At 20.9% G+C, this 22,649-nt stretch overlaps 8 protein-coding genes across 8 annotated transcripts; 2 read left to right on the top strand and 6 right to left on the bottom strand.

Annotated features, from left to right (window-relative positions):
- Positions 1 to 701: 701 nt before the first annotated feature.
- Positions 702 to 1,547, bottom strand: PY17X_1358900 (3' exoribonuclease domain 1; the record flags this gene model as incomplete). Its single annotated transcript, XM_725359.1, has 1 exon — positions 702 to 1,547. One exon carries the CDS (start codon positions 1,545 to 1,547, stop codon positions 702 to 704), a length of 846 nt encoding a protein of 281 aa, XP_730452.1.
- A 477-nt stretch (positions 1,548 to 2,024) lies between these two features.
- On the bottom strand, positions 2,025 to 2,201 carry PY17X_1359000 (conserved Plasmodium protein, unknown function; the record flags this gene model as incomplete). Its single annotated transcript, XM_022957285.1, has 1 exon — positions 2,025 to 2,201. One exon carries the CDS (start codon positions 2,199 to 2,201, stop codon positions 2,025 to 2,027), a length of 177 nt encoding a protein of 58 aa, XP_022813727.1.
- A 985-nt stretch (positions 2,202 to 3,186) lies between these two features.
- Positions 3,187 to 5,754, top strand: PY17X_1359100 (nucleolar complex protein 2, putative; the record flags this gene model as incomplete). The annotated part of the gene is made up of 1 exon (XM_022957286.1): positions 3,187 to 5,754. The coding sequence occupies one exon, from the start codon at positions 3,187 to 3,189 to the stop codon at positions 5,752 to 5,754; it is 2,568 nt and encodes an 855-aa protein (XP_022813728.1).
- Positions 5,755 to 6,635: 881 nt separating this feature from the next.
- On the bottom strand, positions 6,636 to 8,461 carry PY17X_1359200 (conserved Plasmodium protein, unknown function; the record flags this gene model as incomplete). Its single annotated transcript, XM_022957287.1, has 4 exons — positions 6,636 to 7,547; positions 7,759 to 7,901; positions 8,317 to 8,364; position 8,461. Coding segments are annotated over 4 exons (1,104 nt in total).
- A 1,151-nt stretch (positions 8,462 to 9,612) lies between these two features.
- Positions 9,613 to 12,978, bottom strand: PY17X_1359300 (conserved Plasmodium protein, unknown function; the record flags this gene model as incomplete). The annotated part of the gene is made up of 1 exon (XM_719781.1): positions 9,613 to 12,978. One exon carries the CDS (start codon positions 12,976 to 12,978, stop codon positions 9,613 to 9,615), a length of 3,366 nt encoding a protein of 1,121 aa, XP_724874.1.
- Positions 12,979 to 13,675: 697 nt separating this feature from the next.
- Positions 13,676 to 15,100, bottom strand: PY17X_1359400 (RNA lariat debranching enzyme, putative; the record flags this gene model as incomplete). Its single annotated transcript, XM_719782.2, has 1 exon — positions 13,676 to 15,100. The coding sequence occupies one exon, from the start codon at positions 15,098 to 15,100 to the stop codon at positions 13,676 to 13,678; it is 1,425 nt and encodes a 474-aa protein (XP_724875.2).
- Positions 15,101 to 16,472: 1,372 nt separating this feature from the next.
- PY17X_1359500 (ras-related protein Rab-11B, putative) lies at positions 16,473 to 17,781 on the bottom strand (the record flags this gene model as incomplete). The annotated part of the gene is made up of 5 exons (XM_022957288.1): positions 16,473 to 16,751; positions 16,937 to 17,158; positions 17,283 to 17,341; positions 17,501 to 17,566; positions 17,721 to 17,781. The coding sequence occupies 5 exons, from the start codon at positions 17,779 to 17,781 to the stop codon at positions 16,473 to 16,475; spliced, it is 687 nt and encodes a 228-aa protein (XP_022813730.1).
- Positions 17,782 to 19,995: 2,214 nt separating this feature from the next.
- Positions 19,996 to 20,634, top strand: PY17X_1359600 (mitochondrial pyruvate carrier protein 1, putative; the record flags this gene model as incomplete). The annotated part of the gene is made up of 2 exons (XM_022957289.1): positions 19,996 to 20,092; positions 20,414 to 20,634. The coding sequence occupies 2 exons, from the start codon at positions 19,996 to 19,998 to the stop codon at positions 20,632 to 20,634; spliced, it is 318 nt and encodes a 105-aa protein (XP_022813731.1).
- Between the last annotated feature and the right edge of the window lie 2,015 nt (positions 20,635 to 22,649).

Below are 22,649 nucleotides of genomic sequence, written 5' to 3' on the forward strand. Positions count from 1 at the left end.
TAGAATGTATTCCTTTTATATAAGTTTTGGAGATTATATCTATATTTCCATCAACATCATATTAAATATATATTATGTCATAAAATATGGTTTCCTTTAATTTGGTAATGATTATCCATTTAAAAATATGCTTAAATATATATTTTCAAAAATATATTATTTTATGTTAACCATATTATACTATTTTTTTTTTTCTTTTAATTTTTGACTTTTTTTAGCTGTTTTTTTTTTTTTCAGTGCTAGCTATAAAACATGTTGTAAATACTTAGGATACTTGAAAATAAAAATAATGTAGAAATTTCCTTATATGTTCATGTGAATATTTTATTAACTATTTAAATATTATGTACAACTTCAATAGAATGTTTATTTCCTTGTGTATCATGAGAGAAAATGTATTTATTTTATACATGTGTGTAAATAGCTATTTCATATTACCACCAAATTTTTACATGTACAAAATAAAAAATTGTGAGCTAGCTAAAATATAATTTTGTTAATATAAATATGGTGAAATTGAATAAGGCATATTATTTATAGGTAATGCAATTAATTTTATTATAATTTTTTTTTTCGTACTATTATTTTGTGTGTGCATGAAAAAAATAGTAATATAATCCTATGATTTTTTTGGAGATAGGAACAATAAAAATTATATATTGATATAACTTGATAATAATAACAAAAGTAATTTTATTAAATTAGACATGAATGGTATTGGCTTGTATTTTATCAATTGCTTCATTAATTTTTTTGAAAAGATTTTGTGAAATTTTTACTGAATTTTCTGACATATTTAATATAGAAGATACTTCCATTGATATACCATATAATTTATGAAAAGCTACACACTTACCACTTGATGTAACTGCAACAACAAAAACATTTTCAACAAGTTCTTCCTCGATTTTTGACATATCATAAATATATTTATTATTTATTTCTCCAATTGAAATACATATAGGAATATTTTCACACGGAAAAGGTAATTTTTCATTTTCAACAATTTCAAGTTCATATTCTTTACTTTTTGTATTATGAAACATATTTAATTCATCGATTTTTTTGGGTGCTTTAACAACAGGAATATTCATATCATTTAAAGCTACATATATAGCTATACTGATGATATCTAATAATCCTCCTCCACCATTTAAAACCATAACATTTATATCAATACCCCAAACAAATTTTGAAGGTAAAACACACAATTTTTTTTTATCAATATTATTTTTTATGCATAAATCATAAATAATGGATGTCATAATTTGTAAATGCTCTTTTTTTATTCTATTTGAAGCTACAGAAGCTGGACAATCAATTTGTAAATTAACAAAACCTTCATCGATTGAATGTGGTTCAGGAGGTAATAATGAAAGTTTTATTCCACAAATTACATTATTTTCTTCATTCATAACACTACTACTTCCATCTGCTGATACTAAAATACTTTTATTTATTTCGATTGTTCTATATGTTAATAAAGTTCTCCCATCTACTCTAATATTTGAGTTTATTCCTTCTTCTATATATTTTAAAGAACTCATTTTTGCTTTTTTTTTTTTTTTGACTTATTTGTATTATTTTTTAAATTGTACAATGAAAAAATTGTTTGAATTTTTTATAATTCAAATGGAAGTGGCTATTTTACGAACTATATATTGTTCATTATTTGTTCTGGTAAATAAATATGAGAGCCCTTGATATGTTAAACTTATTATAAATATGTGATTGGACAAAATATATGCATAAATATGCGCAATAAAATGAGTTATATAGGAGTGAAAATAATAAATATAGTTGCCAATTATATGGAGAAAAATTAATTGTTTTGAGTTTTAACTATTTAATTATTAGTACATTATATGTATTACTATGGTTATACATATATAAATTGAAATAGACGATAATGAATGTGAAAAGAAGAAAAAAAAAATTTGGTATAGAAAACAAATAAAATGTCAAATATTTAGGGTGTTAAAAAATATACTAAAATAGAATAAATTTCTGCAACAATTCAAAAGCTAGTTATCACTGTAATATTTCTGATGTTCCCACATTTCCTTCTTCACATCTTTAAGTTTTTTCGATTTATTAAAGCAAATAAAAGCATTAATATAATAAAAGTTTATTATATAATTTTTGTTCTTGTTCCATATATGATATAAAAGTATAAGCAAAACAATAATTATTATTATCATTTTAAATTTTTTGCAAAAAAATATTAATGCTTTTAAGGATTATTATTGACCCATTGTATACAAAGCAAATATACCACCATATAAATTCTAAACATAACTATTTTATATGTGTATATAAATTATTCTCAATATTTTACAATTAAATATTCTAATATATTTGATTGTAAAGTTTTTCACTTATAAATTGGATAAAAAAAAAGGAAAAAAAAAGAAAAAAAAAACAGTGCTATTATCTGATTTTTTCCATTATTTTTTTATTAAATTTTAATATATACTATATAGGAAAAAACAAATGCATGTGGTTCTTCAATAAAAAAAAATACGAAAAAATAAAATAAGCAAATAAGAATTATGCTAGTATGCAATTTTTTTAATAATTTTTTTAATAATTTTTTTACATTTCAAAATAAGCCCTATATATAACCTTTTATGTATATATGTATGTATGCGCGTATTTCCAAAAATTTGAAGCAACTTGATCTCAGTATGAAAAAAAAAATTGACAAAAATTTATTTTTGAAAAACACGAAATAAAAAAAAAATATAGAACGCATTTCAAGATAATATACATTATTTGGGGGGCAACCTTTTATTTACCTTTTTCTTTTTATAATATTTTGCTACAATAAAATAATTTTTTTTTAATTTTCAATTAAATAATCCATTAATTTGTTTGCTCATATTATCATATAAACAATTTTGAATATAGAACAATTTGCCTGCATTTTTATGTCACTACTATTTAAAAAAAAAAAATATATATATATTATTTTTTTTCAATTATATTTTTGTAGTAAACAAATTAAAAATTATTAAAAAAAACATAAGCATATTCATTAGAGTTTGTTATGAGCTAATAAGGTTTTTTTTTTTTTTTAAAACAAAAGGAAATGTAAAATAAGAAAATGTCGTAATAATAATTATTTCGACAAGGAATGAATATATATATATATATTTAATTATTATAAATTGTTGAAATACCAAAATGACTGACGTAGCTGTAACAGATATTCCTTGTGAAAAGGTGGAGAAAACCGAAGAAGAAAAAAAAAATGGTGATGTGAAAAAAGAAGAGTTGACAGTAAAAAAAAACAAAAATAGCAAAATGAATAAAAAAAGAAAAATGGATTCTGTGGTAAAAGAAAAAAAAACGAAGAAAAAAAAAAAAGAAAAAAAAAAAAAGAAAAACGAGGATGAAATTGATGAGGACGAAGTTGATGAGGACGAAGTTGATGAGGATGAAGTTGATGAGGATGAAATTGAGGAGGGAGAAGAAATGGAATGTGATGATATTACAGAATTAGAAAAATTTTGCAAAAAATATAATATAGATAATGAAAATAGTTCTAGTGATGAGGATATGGAAAATCAAAATGATAAATTATTATTAGGTGATGAAGATGAGAAAAATGGTGAAAGAATAATTGATATAAATTATGTTCATAATTTTTTAGAATCTATTAATAAAAAAGTTAGATTAAATAAAGTTGTTAAATTGCTAGCTATTTTTGAAGATGCTCTAAATTTATATCATATTGAAGAAATAGATGATGAATATTCCAAAAAAGGAACTAATAATAATAATGAACAAAATGATGATGGAAATAATGAAGAAAATAAGACAATGAAAAAAAAAAAACGTAATAAAAAAGGAGATAATAATAAGAAAATAAATTTTCGAATGAATGTAGATACATCAATATATATAATATTTAATGTGTTATATAATATAAATAATATATTTTACAATATTATGAATGATGGTAATTTAAATATCAATATTATATCTATTAATGATATAAAAGATAATAAAATAGTTGAAAGTGAATATGAAAAGAATGAAAAAGATATGAACAAGTCAGATATAATATATGATTTAGAAAATATGAATAAATATAAAAATATTAATCGTTATAAACCATGTATTATATTTTTTTTTAATAAAATTATAGTTCAATTAAATAAATTAAAAAGTTGTAATGATATATTTTTAAGTATATTAAAAATAATAAAAAGAAAAGAAATATTAAGATGGGCTGTAATATTAAAATATGGAAGAACATTTTTAAAAAAAATTTCATATTTATTTATTTTTTCAAAAAAAAGTGAAATATATTTTCTTTTATATATATTAATTCAAAATATGTTTCAATTATATAATGAAAGAAAAAGAATTTTATTTACAAATTTATCAAAAACTAAATATGAAGATGAAAATATTCAAATAAAAAATACATATTATATGGAAAAATTATTATATGGAATATATCAACATATTTTTTTAACATATTTAATACACTATGGATCTAAATTAGATAATATAATTAATTGGAATGATATACATTTTAAAGAAAATTGTTTGGTAGAATTATTTACATATTTATCTCATGATGTTGCATATAACATTGCCTTTAGATATATTCAATTAATTATCCAAAAAATTAGAGAAGAGTTTAAAATAATATATGATGAAAAAGGAAATGATAAATCTAAAGAAAATAAAAACAAACTTGAAAAAAATAATAAATCAAAATATCTATATTTGGAAAAATTACGTCTACATACACCTCAAATGATTATAATTTTGAAATTTTTAATGAGAGTTACAAAACAATGTGATAATTTAAATATATTAACATATGGTTTAACAACATTAATTATTGGGATATTAAAAATGAAAATAAATAATATGAGATATTTACCATTTAATTTACAATTAATTAATTTTTTAATCCGTATAATGGAAGATAAAAAAAAATATATCCCATTATTTTCTTACTTAGCTTGTATATTAAATGGATTAAAAAATTATAAAAATAATAAAAATAATAAAAACATTTTAAAAGATCAAAAAACACGATTATTAATTGAAAATTTTGATATTAATTCGAACATACAAATTGATGAAAAATTAATTTCAGATTTTTCAATATCTTATCAAATATATGATAAAATTTATGTTATATTATTTGATTATATTGGATTAATTGTAAATCATATTTCTTTTCCTGAATTTTTTTTTGCTATTGAAAATTTTTTAAAAAAATATTACATAGAATGTCAAGTACCTACATTTAAATCTCAGATTAAAAAATTGCTAACTCATGCAAAAAATTCAATAGATTTTATTTTAAACAAAAGAAAATATATTAATATATATACTATACATGATAAAATGACATATTTTGAAAATGAAAAATTACCACTATCAATTCAAAGACGAATTATATTAGAAAATTATGAAAATAGTTATTCGGAAAAAATTAAAGCGAAATTGAGTGGCATAGAAAATATAAAGAATGCTGGTAGCGACGACGATGATAACACCGATTTGGAAAGCAAACAAAAAGAAAAAAAATCGAAAAAAAATAAAAAAAATAAAAAAAATAAAAATAAAAACAATAAAGATAAGAAAAATAAGAAAAAAACTAACAATAATAATGATGATAATAACGATCCAGGGGTCAAGGAAAACGGAAATTTGAATGCACTACCCAAGGAAGATAAAGTGGAAGAATTCTCATTATCTAGTGAAGACGAGAATGCTAAGTGATATTAATTCATTCAAAAATATAAACAATATCAGTCAAAATTTAATTCGATTTAATCATGTTCACAATTTTGTTTTAATCCACACACTTATATGTCCCCTTGCTTATGTTATCATTTGATATCCCCTTTTATTTTGCTCAAATCGTGAATTATAAATTGTCAATATATTTAATTAATATTTATTTTTTGTTAATTCATACAAGACTTATGATCTATTATTAAACCATATTCATTTAGCAACATTTGTACATAATATATATATAACCTATTTTTTTTTTATTCATTCTACATATCAATAATTAAATAAGTAATGCTATATATTTATTTATACATTCATTTATACATTCATTTATATTTATTCATTATATGTGCACTAAGATTTGCGCATTTTATCAGATCTTTACCATATTTAATAAACAACTTTTAAGTATATCCACATAAAAATCGAATAAGTTAAGAAAATTAATAAAATAAAATTCCTCCGATTTAATAAGAAATACAAATTTCATATAATTTATTTTTTAAGTTTCATATTGGAAACATTGTTTTTGTAAAACAAAACACACATGGGTTCTCATTCATAAAAATAAATCAAATGTTTAAAAATATATTGTCTTTTTTTTTGAATTATGCAATCTATGTAAGAACAAATTGCTGCATAAAAGAATCAAGTAAAAATAGTTAACAAAATGAAAAGTAAATGTAACAAAAACAAAACAAATAAAATAATGATATAAAAAAATATAGGAAATTGTCTCTAACATGCTTATTTCCATTTTTTTATATATATTCACAAATTAGTAGCGGTAGAAATAAAACAATATGTCTACATGCTCAATGTAATATACAAACTCTTGACTTATTAATTTTATAATTTTTTGTTCAATTTCCTACGCCAATATTTAAGTCAATTATAACTCCCTTTTTACTGGAAGAGGAGGTTTCGATATTAATATCTATATCTCCTTTTTTAATTTTTGATATATTTTTTCTACAGTTGTCTTTTTTATAATTTCTTTCACTGGTCATATCCATATTATTCTTAGGTATTTGATAATTAGGTCTACTGTTCATGTAATTGCATTCATGTGAGTAACCATTTCTCATCATATTTTTTCTCATATTGGGGTTATATTGCATTGGAGGTACAATAGGTTCATTGTATCCCATACCATTATTCATGGGATAATTATGATAGTAAGGTGGGCTATTCATTTCATTTCTTCTATACATCATTTTTGGTTCATTTGCAACACCATTTCCACACATAACTGAATTTGTTCCGGTATAATTTGACTGGTCATAAAGCCCATATGGTATGTTACCATCTTCGAACATTAAATTATTTCTTCCATGCATGTTATGTTGTTGCATTGTTAGATTGGCAAGTTCTTTGTTATAAGTATTTGTATAAAATCCATTTTCATTACTAGTATTATGATGGTTATATCCAAATCCGTTCATAGGTGGATAATCATTGTATCTAGGGTCATTCATTGTTTTGTATGTTGGATATAAATTATTAATTTCTTTACTTTTTTTACTTTGCTCTAAAAATTCTGTAGAACTTATATAAGGAATGCACTGATGTATGCCTAAGTTATTTATATCGTTCTTCAATATATTATGAGATTCGTTATGTGAATCTTCTTTTGAATTTGTAAATTTTATATTATTTCGTAAAGATATACTATTATTTAAGTATTCACAATTATGTTTTCCTTCCTTGTTTTTGACGAAGTGATTGTTGTTTGAATTTGTCGTTGATATATCTTGGCAGGAGTTATATTGTGTCTGAGTAAAGAGTCAAGGTAAGGAAAGTGGAAACATTAGAAAAATTAAACAAGTTATCAAACATAATAAAGTTATTATGTAATAAGCATGGAAATATATAGCTAATAAAATATAGTATGAAACATATAGTATGAAAAATATAGTATGAAAAATATAGTATAGAAAATATAGTATAGAAAATATAGTATGAAAAAAATATTTAATTTATTACTTCTTTTATATAATTGATGTTGTTTTTTATATTGTCGTATATATTGTGTGCAATGATTTCGTTCAACTCGGAATTCTTATAATTTTCTTCCCCAGCTATTTTGTGATATGATTCGGAAAAATTAATAAATTGGTTACCAAAGCCTTGGAACATATATAGGTGAAGACAATATATATTTTTAAATTTTTAAAAGGAACAGCAAAAAGAAATAAATAAAATAATTAAAAAATGCGATGTTGTAACAATATTCAATTTTTTTAAGAGGTGGCTAATATTATTGCTTTAAACAAAATGAAGTAAAATTAAAATTAATGAATTAAATTGTGTATTTAAAAATAATGAAAATATAAATTTATAAAAGATTATAATTAAATAAAACATAAAAAATTTTAACATATCATAAATAAAAAAAAAATTGTCTATAAGTTTAAAGTAAAAATATAATATGAATATTAAAAAATTAGCTATAATTAGCCAAAAACAAATTTATGAATAATGTAAAATTTTTTATTTTATGAACAAAAACTGTAACACTTTAGTGTTTTGTAATATTTTTACCTGAATGTTCAGAATTAAAATGATTAGTATCCTCCTGTAAAATCTGCACTTGGGAGAAAATAATATATATATAGTAGTATATACATAATTTATATTAACGTCGAATTGATTGAAATATAAAGCTAATACATTAAGAAAGCTTACTTTTTATCTAGTACGAAAAAGTGCTTTATATTAATCGATAATATGGACTCGTGTGATAGAACAAAAAAAACAACGGAATATATAGCTAGTATATTAAAAACATATAATATACAATGTCAAAATAGCATGTAGTTAAATTTTATAGGTTAACAATAATGGAAATGCATGTTTGTAATATGCTTAATGTTGAAATATCATTAAAAATAGAAAGTTGTGATTTATAGCGTGTTAATATAAAATAAAAAATAAGCTAGAAGAAAGTGTTAATTGTTACAGCTAATGTCTCATACTTTAAAAATAAAATATATACAATGTTTAATATAGATTATTTTATATAAAACACAAACTAATCAAAAAAATATAATTAAAAGCTCAAATGTTATGCAAATTTAATATTACTATTGAACATGTTTTGTAAAAAAAATGTTTTATATTATACAGGAATATTGAGTATACACACACACATATGTGTGTATTTATATTAATTAATATTTATCTTTATTTTAGCTTTTTTTTTTTCGGTGCATACACACATGTATGCACACACAAATAAAAAAAAATGTATGAACGTTCATACAATTTCTATAGACTTTTTCGCAGTTGTTTTAAATTAATTAATAAATAAGCGATACAATATATATAGTATATGTGTGTAAAAAATACAAAAAAAAAAAAAATACTAAATGGCTAGCAACAAGCCTATTTTATATATTTTTTTGGTTAGTCTTATAGATTGAATTATAAAAATTAGGTAAAAGCTACATTTGTATAGCTTTTATTTTTTCTTATATGATATATATATACATATATATGATTTTTGTGATTGTCCGAAAAATTAAGTATTTATTTTAACATATATAAATGTGTCTATAAAATATACAAGTGTTTGTACTATACATAAAAATAAAATAGTAATTTGAGCTTTTTATTTTGTTTAAAAAAAAATAACTCACATATTGGGCACTTTGGAAATATGCAATAGTTAGGATATTTTGCCGTGTTTTTATAAAAATTGTAAAAATTATAAAAATTATAAAAATACAATAATCATAATTATACCAAAAAATGTGTATATATAGGGGTAAGACAGTTTGTTTAAAAAAAGGAAAAATGTATAAAATTGCAAATGTGGAAAATTGCAAAATGAGAATATCATATGATCGAATTGCACTTTTTACTCCTCTTATTGAAGTTATATAAGTAATAATTGTAAAAGAAATTATCAAACAGCTTTTGTGAGGTCCATTTTTGGGGTTTATATTTTATAATATAAGGTTCATTTTCTGTGGAAATTGTTGGGCTTTTATTATTATTATTATTATGGGCAATTTTTTTACTTCTGAAAATATGTTTGTGCACCTTATTATGAAAAAAATCTGAATCATATTCAAAAGAGCAGGATGGTCTAGGAATGTTATAAAGAATGTTTTCTTTTATAAATTTTTTTTTGTGTGCAGATATGGTTGAATATATATTTTGATCAAAATTAATGTCATTATATTTTAAAACAAAATCATTGTAATGACATGTAGTACATTCATTTAATGATAGGTTTTTATATTTGTCTGATTTTTCAGTTGTATATTTTTTTGCCATAGATTTTGTAAAATATTTTGTATCATTTAAATTATGTTTGTTACTTGGATCAGGGGTAGGGCAAAAACATTTTTCATAAGTATATGTTTTCATACTTTTATCTTTATACATTTTATTATTATCAATATACCATAATATTTCTTCTAATAGTAGAGGATCTAAAAACATATTGCATTCTAAATTAGTAAAATATTTCCAATGTTTTTTTAATGTATCTAAAGTAATAGTCCATTCTTGCTTTTCTATTTTTTCATATAAATTTTGTATATAATCGGTTATATATAATTCATATAAAATTTTGTTTTTAAATCTATCTTCATTTGTTACATAATTATTGTATACATCTAAGGTAAATATTTCTTCGAGATTTACTTCTGATATGCTCGTTCCAAAAATAGTAAAAGGATTATAATTATGTTGTCTTTTTAATAATTTTTGAATATTTTTTTTATTACTCCAATTTGGCTTATTAATTAATTTTATTTTTTTTTCATAATTATTATTTTTTTTACTAGATATATTTTTATCTTTTTCGTCTTTAGCATTCATAGATTTTGTAATATTAATATTTTCGATTTTTATATTAATATTTCTGATTTCTTTTTCTAATTCATCCGAAGAATCTATTTCAGATGAAGATTTTTTTTTCTCTTTGTATAGCTTAGTTAGGTAACTAAAATATTTTTTTTTTATGGTTGGTATCATAATTTCTATAATAATTTTATTTATTTGTATTGATTTATAGTCTTGTGGTTCTATATGTTCCCCATCACATCTTTTTTCATTTCTAACTTTTTCACATTTTAATTTTTTATAATTGTCAATCATTGGTTTTATACAACTTTGAAAAAAAAATGAATCTTTAGTTAATTCATTGTCAAATATTAAACAAAAAAGATAATTATCTTGATGTTCATATTTCATAAATAGGCATAAAAATAGATCAAAATTTCTTTCAATCAATTTTTCAGTAATTTGTATTAGTTTTTTGTGTGTATTAGGGTTTACTATTTCTTCGGATATTTGCATAATTTTGTGACTATTTAAAGGGGGTTTTAATATGTTGTTATTTGAAATATTCCATTTTTGATTTAATTGATTTAATTGATTTAATTGATTTTGTATTGGGTCTGATTTTCTTATCTTGATTGGGTTACTTAGCCAATTTATATTATGAATCATTGGGTTTAGCAAATTTTTTGATTTGATTTTTTTTTTTTTAACGCTAGAAATATTTTTATAAATTTTTCTGTAATTTTCAAAAGTTATACTAAAATTATGAAGTTGGGTTTGATCGATTGTTAAATCATTATTAAATGAAAAATTTTCACATGTAGAATATTTATATTTTTCCAAATTATTTTTAAGTGTCTTTTTATTATTTTCATTTTCACTATTATTTATTGAATCTGAGTTTATATTTTGATAATTTTGTTCACACAAACTAGCTATTGTATTCGATTCATTATAATCAGTTTTTTTTTGATCAATACCATATTCAAGACAATTTTTTTTCATTTTTTTCTTTTTTCTATCTGTCTCATTTTTAATATTTTCAAGCAATTTTACCCTCTTATATGCATACATAAATGGGTTTTTTATATTTAAATATGAGGAATTATTAATTTTTTTATTTGTAAATTTTAAATAGTTAAATTTATTTATATTATTTTTACAAAATTTCTTATAATGTTCTAAATTGTTATTAATTAGGATATTATTACTATCATTATATTCGATAGATTTGTTATTTATTTCATTTCTTTCTTTATATATACTAGTCTTAATAGTTCCATTTACCAAATTATGTGTTTCTTTTTTTATGACTTGTTCAGAAGTTATATTTGTATGAGAAGGTGAATTATAAATTGTCAAAAAAGGTTGTTCATATGTATTACTTTTATTTTGATTATTTTTTTTTGTTAAATTATCAAAAGTGTATTTAGTTTGGCTAGTGTTATTGATATATTTCTTCATTTTAATCATATTTTCATCATTCATGTTTAAAAAATAATTGTTTTCAAAATCGATAGTACTAGTTTCATTAGATGGTAGAATAATCGTAGGGTTATTTGAATTATGATTTAAAAAATTTAAATTATTAAAACTGTCCATAAAGGTTTTATTTGAATATGGCACATTGGGGTTTGTTTCGTTTGAATATGGCACATTGGGGTTTGTTTCGTTTGAATATGGCACATTGGGGTTTGTTTCGTTTGAGATTTTTATATTTCTATAAATATGAGACATATTATTATAATTCATTTCTTTACAAAATTCATTAAATTGTGTATTGATACGACTACTATCTTTATCATCATTTTTATGATTAATAGATTTTTCAAGTTTCATATTATTTGATATAATTTCATCATTAGTTTTAGGATCTTTTTCTTGGTTAATTTGATGAGGATGTGTGCTATTAGAATCAAGTTTGGTTATTTGTTTTTGCCTTTTTTGGATAATTCCATATATAACAGAATTTTGTTTTTGTGTCTTTTTATATTTATTTTGTTTAGGTTCAATTTTGACAGCATTTCTTTTATTTATTTTAATTTTTCCAATTTTTCCAATTTTTATGAAATTATTTTGTCCCTTGAATTTTTGACATCTTTTTTCTTTCCATTTTTTGACTCTTTCATAATATTTATTATAGTTAAAATTTTTACAAATTTTTCGAGTTTCACTAAATTTTAAGAATTTTTCTGGATTTTTTTTTTCTCCATTTTTTTTTAAGCATATTTCTACATTTTCACTTTTAGATATTTTTTCATTTTTTTTATTAACTAATATATAATCTTTATCTTCTTTTTTTACATGTATAATATTTGATGAATTAAGCAATTTTTTTGGGATAACACTAAATATATTATCATTACATTCTTTTTTATTTATATCATCATTTTCCACAAAATTATTCATTATGTGAAATTAAAAATAAAAAGTAAAATAAATAAAATAAAAAATAAAATATAAAACCATTGGTTTGATGGTTAAGAAATGTATATTGTCTAGTTTGCCTTTTATTTATTTATTTTTAAGTATCTAACTTAATGAGTAAGGAAAGATATACAAAAGTATGTACAATTTTGTGTGCATATAAATTGAAAATATAGACATATGAATTCATTTAAAAATAAATGAAGATGTTTAAAATATTTTACTTTTGAGGAGTTACAAGTTTTGGTAATTTTTTTTGAAAAATAACAAAAATAAGAAATGTAGAAGACCGTTGTGTTTATACTTAAATTCGTATATATGTTTACCCCAACTAATGCTTATATTATTATTACTACTATTATTACTACTATTATTACTACTATTTTTTTTTTTTTTTTTTTTTTTTGCACACACATAGTTATATTTCAGGGTGTGAAAAAAAAAAACAGGAATGTAAATACACATTCAAAAAGAGATAAGATTTGTTCGTTTCTTCAAATTATGAAAAATACACAGTTAATATGTCATTAAAAAAAAATGGCTTATCTTAAAACAAACATATGCATATGTATAAAATGGAATAAATGTCGTATTGAAAAAAAAAGTTAAATTTATTATCAGAAAGAGATCATATTATAAAAGGGAATGTTGTAATATATACTGAAAAAAAAAAATATTTTTAATTTTTCTCATTTAAACATATGTCAGTTTCTTGTTCTATCAAAATTTGAGAATTTTCTTTGGGTATTTGCTGATTGATTTTTTTTAATTCTTCATTAAAAAAGTTAAGCTCATAGTCACTATATATATTAAGTTCTTCTAGATCCAAAAGGTTTAAAAAATATTTTCTTTGTTCTATTAAATTTTTATAATTTGGTGTATTGTAACCATTTATAGGATAATATTGCTTTCCATTTATAGAAATTTGTTTTAATTTTTTTAATTTTTCTTTAACAAATTCAAAATCTTCATCTGTTGGATATTTTAAATCTTCTAAATTATAATTTTTATCACTATTTATGGAAATCAGGTTGTGATTGGCTTTTATGATGGCTAGCCACTCTACGTCATAGCATAAATAGTATTTTTCTTCTTCCCCCTTTTGCGCCTCCTCTTTTGTTGCCTCTCCCACTTCTGCCTCTTTTGCTGCCTCTCCCACTTCTGCCTCTTTTGCTGCCTCTCCCACTTCTGCCTCTTTTGCTGCCTCTCCCACTTCTGCCTCTTTTGCTGCCTCTCCCCTTTGTGGAGGAGGGGGGAGGGTGTTTGGGAGATGATCCATCTTGAGTTGTAAAGAATTATGAATTTTCTCTAGATTTAGAATTTGTATAAAATGTCTATGTGGTTCAGCTTTATCTAAAGACAGAAATTTGGTACAATTTATTTTATCATTATGAATATAAATAGATGAATATTTAACATGTAAATGAGCTGCAAACCAAAAATCGGGTTTTAATTTATGTAACAAAATTTCTGTTTGTGGATTTCCTAATGTGTTAGTTAAAATTTCTGTTTTAAAATAAGATTTTGAGTTTAATAAGTCATCTAAATTTCCATGTTTTTCAATATTATTTGGCCAATCATGAGTAACAATTATATCAACTTTATTTTTTAATATTTTTAATTTTTCAATTTCATATTTACGTATATGATATGCACTAACTTTAGAAACATTATTATATGGATAGCATTCATCATATGTTTTATAAAAATTATATTTTTTATATATTCCACTTAAATTACATATTCTTATACCACATATATTATGTACATTTGAATGTCCTAAGTAATAAATATTTGGAGCAACCCAACCACCATAATATAATTGTTTTAAAACATTAACAGCTTCATGATTGCCTCCAATAAACACTGTTAATATTTTTGCTTTTTTTTCTCCTGTAAAATATTTTGTAAAATCATTTACTTCTTTTTTATATTTATTAGGTACATTTAAGGATTCATTATCAAGATTATATCTAATACTTTGAAAATCACCACAACATATTAATAGATTAACTTTAAAATTATTTTCTTTTTCTAATTTATCTAATGTGTTATAAACTAAATCCAATTCCCCATGTGTGCATCCAACAACTGCTACAATCATTTGAGTTGGCAAATTTGAAATTAAAAAAAAAAAAAAAAAAAAAAAAAAAAAAAAAAAAAAAAATTAATATTTTGAAAAATTACAATATTTACCTTTTCTATAACATTTAATTTTGTTAGACCTTTTTTTATCTTTACATTTTATTAAATTTTAAATGTGATATATTCTCAATTGGTTGGCTTTTTTTTTTTTTTTTTTTTTGCATATTTATACTTATTTTAATAGAAAAATATTACCATCCTTTTGTTTTAGGGAATAAATTTACTAAAACTAAAAAAATATAAATTTATGGAATGACACATTTCGAAATATATCGTTTTCTATTTCAAAGGTGGAAGAAGAAGAAAAAAAAATTTTATAACATTTTTTGTTCAGTATTTATTATGTAAGGTAAAAATTGGATTTATTTTTTTTATTATGAATTAAATACCAACTGTAAAAAAATTGTAAGCAATTTGTAAAAAAATTGTAAAAAAATTGCGAAAAAATTGTAAAAAAATTGTGAAAAAATTGTAAAAAAATTGTGAAAAAATTGTGAAAAAATGTATCCCAATCCGGCTTATATAATACTTATGTAGAGCTGAGAAATAAAAATTTTGCATAATAATTGATTTATATTAAAAGGATAAATAATAATGAAAAAAAATAAATGTTTGGTTTTTCTCAAAAAATAAAAAATAGTAAAATTATATATATATACTAAAAATTGTAAGTTAAATGAGATCATTGGAAAGATATAAAAAAATAAGCAAATATGCTATTATAAATAATACAACACATTATCACAAAAAAAAAAAATAATAAAAAAACAAAAAATAAAAACTTATGAACAACGAACTGTTGAAGTATATTAAATGATGAGGAAATAAAAAATGATAGGAAATAAAAAATGATAGGAAATAAAAAATGATAGGAAATAAAAAATGATAGGAAATAAAAAATGATAGGAAATAAAAAATGATAAGGAATAAAAAATGATAAGGAAATAAAAAATGATAGGAAATAAAAAATGAGGAATATAAAATTTAATTGTCTCGGTATAGCATGTATGTAAAATCATACAACAAATAAAGACATAAAAAAATATATTCCAAGATACAAATAAAAATATTGGATATATATATACATGTAATTATAATATGTTCATTTTTTTATTTGATTATAAGAACAAAGCACAAACAATCGAAAATAATATATAAGTGTGATTTCTATATTTCTAAATAAAAAAAAAAATAATAATAATAATTTAGCCACATTCTATATACACATATAACAATTAAATATTATTTATAATTTATTTTTCTCTATATATTTACATATGTATGTGTATGGAAATTTATATAAATTTTTGATATTTTTATTTGAATAAATTTCAACAACATTTCATTTGATTAGTATTATTTTCATTATATTTATCATGTGCATCATTTAATTTTATTATATTTTTTGCATTAGTTATTTGTATGCCACCTTCATATGTTTCATGACTTCGAGTACTAGAACAACTATTATTATCTTTTAGTCTATTATTATATATTTCTTGTAACAAATTTTCAAAAATGTGTTTTACATTCAATTTAGAAACTGCTGATGCTTCAGAAAAAAATAAATTATTTTCTCTGGCAAAGCTTGCTCCTTGTTCGTAAGTAACCTAAAAAAAAAAAAAAAAAAAAAAAAAAAAAAAAATAAAAATAATAAATAAATAAATAAATATACACATTTTAAAAGGGCACAAACTGAAACAATTTTCAACTATGAGTTATATTAAAAATTTATGGTAAAATAATGGGTGAATAATTTTTTAATTTGGAAACATGTGCATATAAATATGAGTACCTTCCTTTTTGTTTCATCTTCCTCTGCTAAATCAACCTTATTTCCTACAAGCATAATTACAATGTCTTTTTCAGAATTTTGTCTTATTTCTTCTAGCCATTTTGAAATATTTAGAAAAGATTTTTTTTTTGTTATATCATATACTAATATTGCTCCAGCACTTCTTCTATAATGTGCACTCGTTATACTTCTATATCTTTCCTGCCCTGCCGTATCCCATATCTGATTTAGAAACATCGAAATGGTAAAAATGTGGAGTGAAATACGAAAAGCTTTCGACGCAACACTATCCATTTTATGATACATCAAATTTTATAAAAAAATAAAACGAATCGTGGAAACGTACCTGCGCTTTTACTGTCCCACCTACTGCCAACGGGATAGTTCTTGTGGCAAATTCAACACCTAACAATATAAAACGTGTGAAAATGGTGAAAATTGTGAAAATGGTGAAAATTGTGAAAATGGTGAAAAGGTGGGGTAAAGTGTGCTCCCCCTTTAGACACACCATTTATACTATAAAATATTAACATGGTTTATTATAAGTATATTTTTTTTTTTTACCAATTGTTGCCTTTGCGACACTGGGAAGGGATCCCCTTATATACCTAGACAATAAATGTGTTTTACCTGGAATGATTAACATTAAAAAAAATAGTATAAATATTCCGAAAAATTGTTATATATATATTATTACTTATATATTATAGTGCATACTAAAATTTATCTTGGTATTATAAAGATGGGTTTGTTTTTTTTTTTTTTTCTTTTTTCTATACTTTACCTACAGTTGCGTCTCCTACTAAAATTATTTTGTAAAGATGATCATACTCTTCATTAGACATTTTTCTAAATTAAGAAAAAAAAAAAAAATTCTCAATATTTGATTTTGGATTATAAATTTGGTTAATATCTTTTTTGAAAGATAAATATAAATTTATGTTAATCGATATAGAATTATAATACAATCATATATGTAAGTATACATACTTATGAACATAATTTTCTTTATAAGAAATTTCCAAAATATGTTAAATTTAGGAGGGGTTGTCTGCCTTTAAAAAATAAATTAATTAACCTTTTGAAGCAATCTGATATAACCATACAAATATACATACACATATGTATGCATGTACATATATATTTACATATTTATATATTTACATATTTACATATTTATATACGTATGTATGTATGTATGTGTGAAAAGATGGTTGATAAGTTTATATATATATATAAGGAATATTCCATATGTATCTCAATCGTATTTACTGTTCTAATTTAAGTTTGGAGCCTTTAATTATGTTTCCCAATTTTAATTAATAAAAAAAGATAAAATAGGACGTAAAAGTATACACATTTATGTATTATAAAAAAAATAATATAATCAATATATTTTCGCTATTTAAACAGATATTATAAACAAAATGCCCTTATTTAGCAAAATTGGTAAAGCATACGAAAAAAAAAAAAAAAAAAAAAAAAAAAAACAATGTTTTATTCAATAGAAGATATCAAATATTTATTAAAAGAAAAAAATGTATATAATAAAATAATTAATACTAAAAAGTAGTACATAAAATTTAAAAAATTTGATGATTTATGTATTTGCATTTTATTAATTTTTGTACATTTTCAATTTCACACTATCCTCATTTTTTTTTATTAAATATATGTATGCATAGTAAATTAATATTATTATATCAAATTTGTGTTTTTTGTTTTTTTTTGTTTTTTTTTGTTTTTTTTTGTTTTTATTTTTTTTTATTTGGAAAAATTTTTAATATGCCTTTGGTTCCTCAATATTATTAATTTTCTTTATATTAATAAATGGGGAAATAAGATAAATTAAATAAAATACATAAAACATATAAAAAAAAGTGTGTATATATTGTGCAAAGGGTAAAAGCTGTCCTCAACATATCTATGTGTATTTATATTTGTATTATAACACACGCATTACATATTATAAAAAGAATGTATAAGTATGTTGTATATATTTTCCAGTTTTTAATATATAAACATTTGATATATATGTTTATGTTTTTTTTTTTTTTATAATAATTAAAAAAAAATTACAATTATTTAAGGTATTATTCTTTTATTATATATGCAACTAATTTATTGAATTTCATCTTAAAAAAAAAAGTTATACAGTTTAATGTCTGGGGGTGAATAAAAAGGGGTAAAATGTGTCTTATCTTTTGTGTATTTAAAATGTATACATATATTATATATATATATATATACATATATTATATATATAGCATATTTTTTAGCATTTCAAATTTTATTAATCTTTTAAAATTGTTTTTAATTTATTCCAAATAAAACGCATAATTTTTGTTTACATGCTATTGTGTGTGTATTTATTTTTCCAAAGCTGTATATCCGGGTTTATAGAAAAATACAAATTTTCGTATGTACATAAATAAATTAAACAAAAGGTATATGTTTATATGTATATATGTTTATATGTATATATAAAAGTCTCAAGGTAGCCAAACAAAAGGAAAGGAATGGATTACGAATTGAAACCTTCTTTTATTTACCTTTCTCTATTTCGTTATTTAATTTTTTATTTTTTTTATTCCTATTTGTTCATACTTAATGAGGGTAATAGGTTTTAGTGTGTAAAAATGTAGTATGGAGTTTTACAAAAAAATAACTTATTTTTATAAAAACATGTTTTATCATTTTGATATTTAGATCGCTATTTAGTTGGAAAATTGCATTACATATTGTATTATATATATTTTTTTCTTAAGAAGGAAAATAGCAATTAGTCTACTATTTTATATTACATATTTATATGTGCTATAAAATATTGCTTATTATTTTAAAATTATTTTAGTTAGTATATTTTGATTTAACCATAATATTTTCCTTTGATAAAAAAAAAAAAAAAAAATTAATATACTTATAAATATATATAATTTTTACACAATTTTTTCCGTTTTAAGAAAATAGGATTTAAAATTTTTTTTGTTATTATAATCAAATTTAAAGAATAAATATTAATGTGTAAAAAAAGTTTTTAAATATATGTAAGTTTCAAAATGTCAAAATTTAAATTATTTTTTCAAAATGTAAGGAAAAATGCATTTAATATTATGTTCTGGGCACCCTTAGCAAATTGGGGTTTTGTTATTGCAGGTAATTTTCGCATATTTAAAAAAAGTTATACCACCCATAATAATGATAATACTGATAATGATGATGATAATGATAATAATGATGATAATGATAATGATGATAATGATAATGATGATAATAATGATAATGATAATTATTATCAAATGCTTTGTCAAAAACTAGCGAAACATTATTATTGTGTGCAACTTAGAACGTGAATGTTTTGTGTGAAAACTTTATTTATACAACAGTGTGTGCATACGTAAAAAATAATAAAATAATAAAAATAAAATAATAAAAATAAAATAAACATTTTATTCCCCCCTTTTATTTTTAACACAGGATGCAATGACTTAAAGAAAAATCCTATGTACGTATCTGAGAAAATGACATCAGTTTTAGTTGTTTATAGTTTATTATTTATGAGATATTCGCTTGCAATTAAGCCTAAAAATTATTTGCTTTTTACATGTCATGCTACAAATACGTTAGTTCAAAGTACTTTATTATTTAGAAAATTAAAATACGATTCAGATAATAAGTTGATGTTAGCAACCAACTAAAAACACATGCCTATAATAATGTAAACAAAAGGACAGACCTAAAACTAAAAGTTAATCACCTTCCAAATTTTTCGAGTTGTAAAAATATTAACATAAAAATGATATAGGAATTTTCATGATCGTTTTTCATTATATAACAATGGTATATATATATGTATATTTATATGTATTTTTTTGTATATTTATATGTATTTTTTTGCATATTTATATGTATTTTTTTTTTTTTTCACAGTTTTGTAGAATTTGGTTTGGCATAAATTTATTTATTAGCCATTTCAACAGTTGCTTTATTACTATTTTTTAAATATCTATAAGACTGCATATTGTGAGAAAAATCTAAGCAAATACCTCAATTTAGTTGCATTCACAATAAAGGTGTTTTATAGTATATAATATATATACATATGTATATTTTTTTCATAAATTTTTATAGTTTATTTTTTTGTATCTAATTTTTTTTTATAAACTTGTGATATTCATTTTTATTAAATGGTGCTTTCATAGTAAAGCATAAAAATTGTATGCTTAAAACAAAATTAAATAAAAGGGAAAATAAGAAGAAAAAAAAAAAAGATATAAGATTATGATAAATGGTAGTTTATTTTATATATAGTGTAGTAACATAAACTTTGAATAAATTCCTTAAAATTACAAATTAGCATATAATACATGCTCTTTATAATAATATATATAAAGAGAATTATTTTATTCGATTATTATGATGAACATTAATTAAATACTTAATAGTATAATGTGTTTTTTTTTTTTATTTTTTTAATATTTTTTTTATATTCTTTCATAAAGATATTAAAACCTTTGGAAAATAAAACATGCAAAAATAATGAAACTATAAAAGGATAATAAAAAGAGAAAGGACATATAATATCCTGAAGGGTATGTAACAAAGTTCCGAAATAAAACAAGGATAGCAACGTTTATAAGATAATCTACTTTTTTTTTTTTTTTTTGTTTTTGTTGGGTTATATTCATGTAAATTTTATATTTGAAATATTTTTAATTAAATTTTTTTTTTCAAATTTTCAATTCATATTAATTTTTTCCAATTTTCTTATATATATAGCAATAAAATTCTCAAATTTATATGCTAATTTTCTTTTTATTCTATCTTTTCCAGTTGTTCCCTTTTAGCTTTAAATATGATCATAATATATTAGTAAAAAGCGAAATATGTATTATATATAATATGTTGTATTATTATATGAATTAAATATAATGTTAAAAAGTCTTAATTTTAATTCGAGAAAAAAAATATATTCTTGTGTTTTATTATTAATTTTTTTTTTTTTTTTTTTTTTTTACTCTTTTAATTTATATGTATTTGTTTTTTTCCATTTTGTCCTTTTATTAATAATCGAGAAATATATACAAAATTAAATTTCCTTAAATATTAATAACACTATATTAAGTGAAAATAAATATATAATTTTGGTGCTATAAACATTTTTTTTCAGATATATAATAATATATTGTAGAGAGAGAGTTAACAAGTAAGAATTAAATAAAGAAAAAAAAATATATATATGAAAATTTATGATTAAAACAAATCATAACTACTAGAATATATTTTTATTTATTTTACATAAGTTTTAAATATAAAATTTTTTTTATAATTTTTGTATAAATTATATATATATATATATATAGGATATTTTTGCGCAAAAAAGTTTTTTCTTAAAATGGAAAAAAAAAACATCATTATATATTAAATGCGTGAATAAAAAAAAAAAAAAGAACAAAAATTAAGGAGACTTATATATTTGTATAAAAATTCGTTTTTGTTCATATTTTATGCAAAGTGTATATAACGCAAAAACATATTTGAGATTTCTTATTAATTATATATCATTAATATATATAAATATATATACATATAATACATATTATACATTATATACATATAGCTTAATGACTATATAAGCACATTACGCATGCATATAAAAGTATATTAGAGAAATTAAAGGAATTGTATATTTATTTACACATATATTTAATGA

Source organism: Plasmodium yoelii (assembly GCF_900002385.2).
Source record: "Plasmodium yoelii strain 17X genome assembly, chromosome: 13".
Taxonomy (NCBI): Eukaryota; Apicomplexa; class Aconoidasida; order Haemosporida; family Plasmodiidae; genus Plasmodium; species Plasmodium yoelii.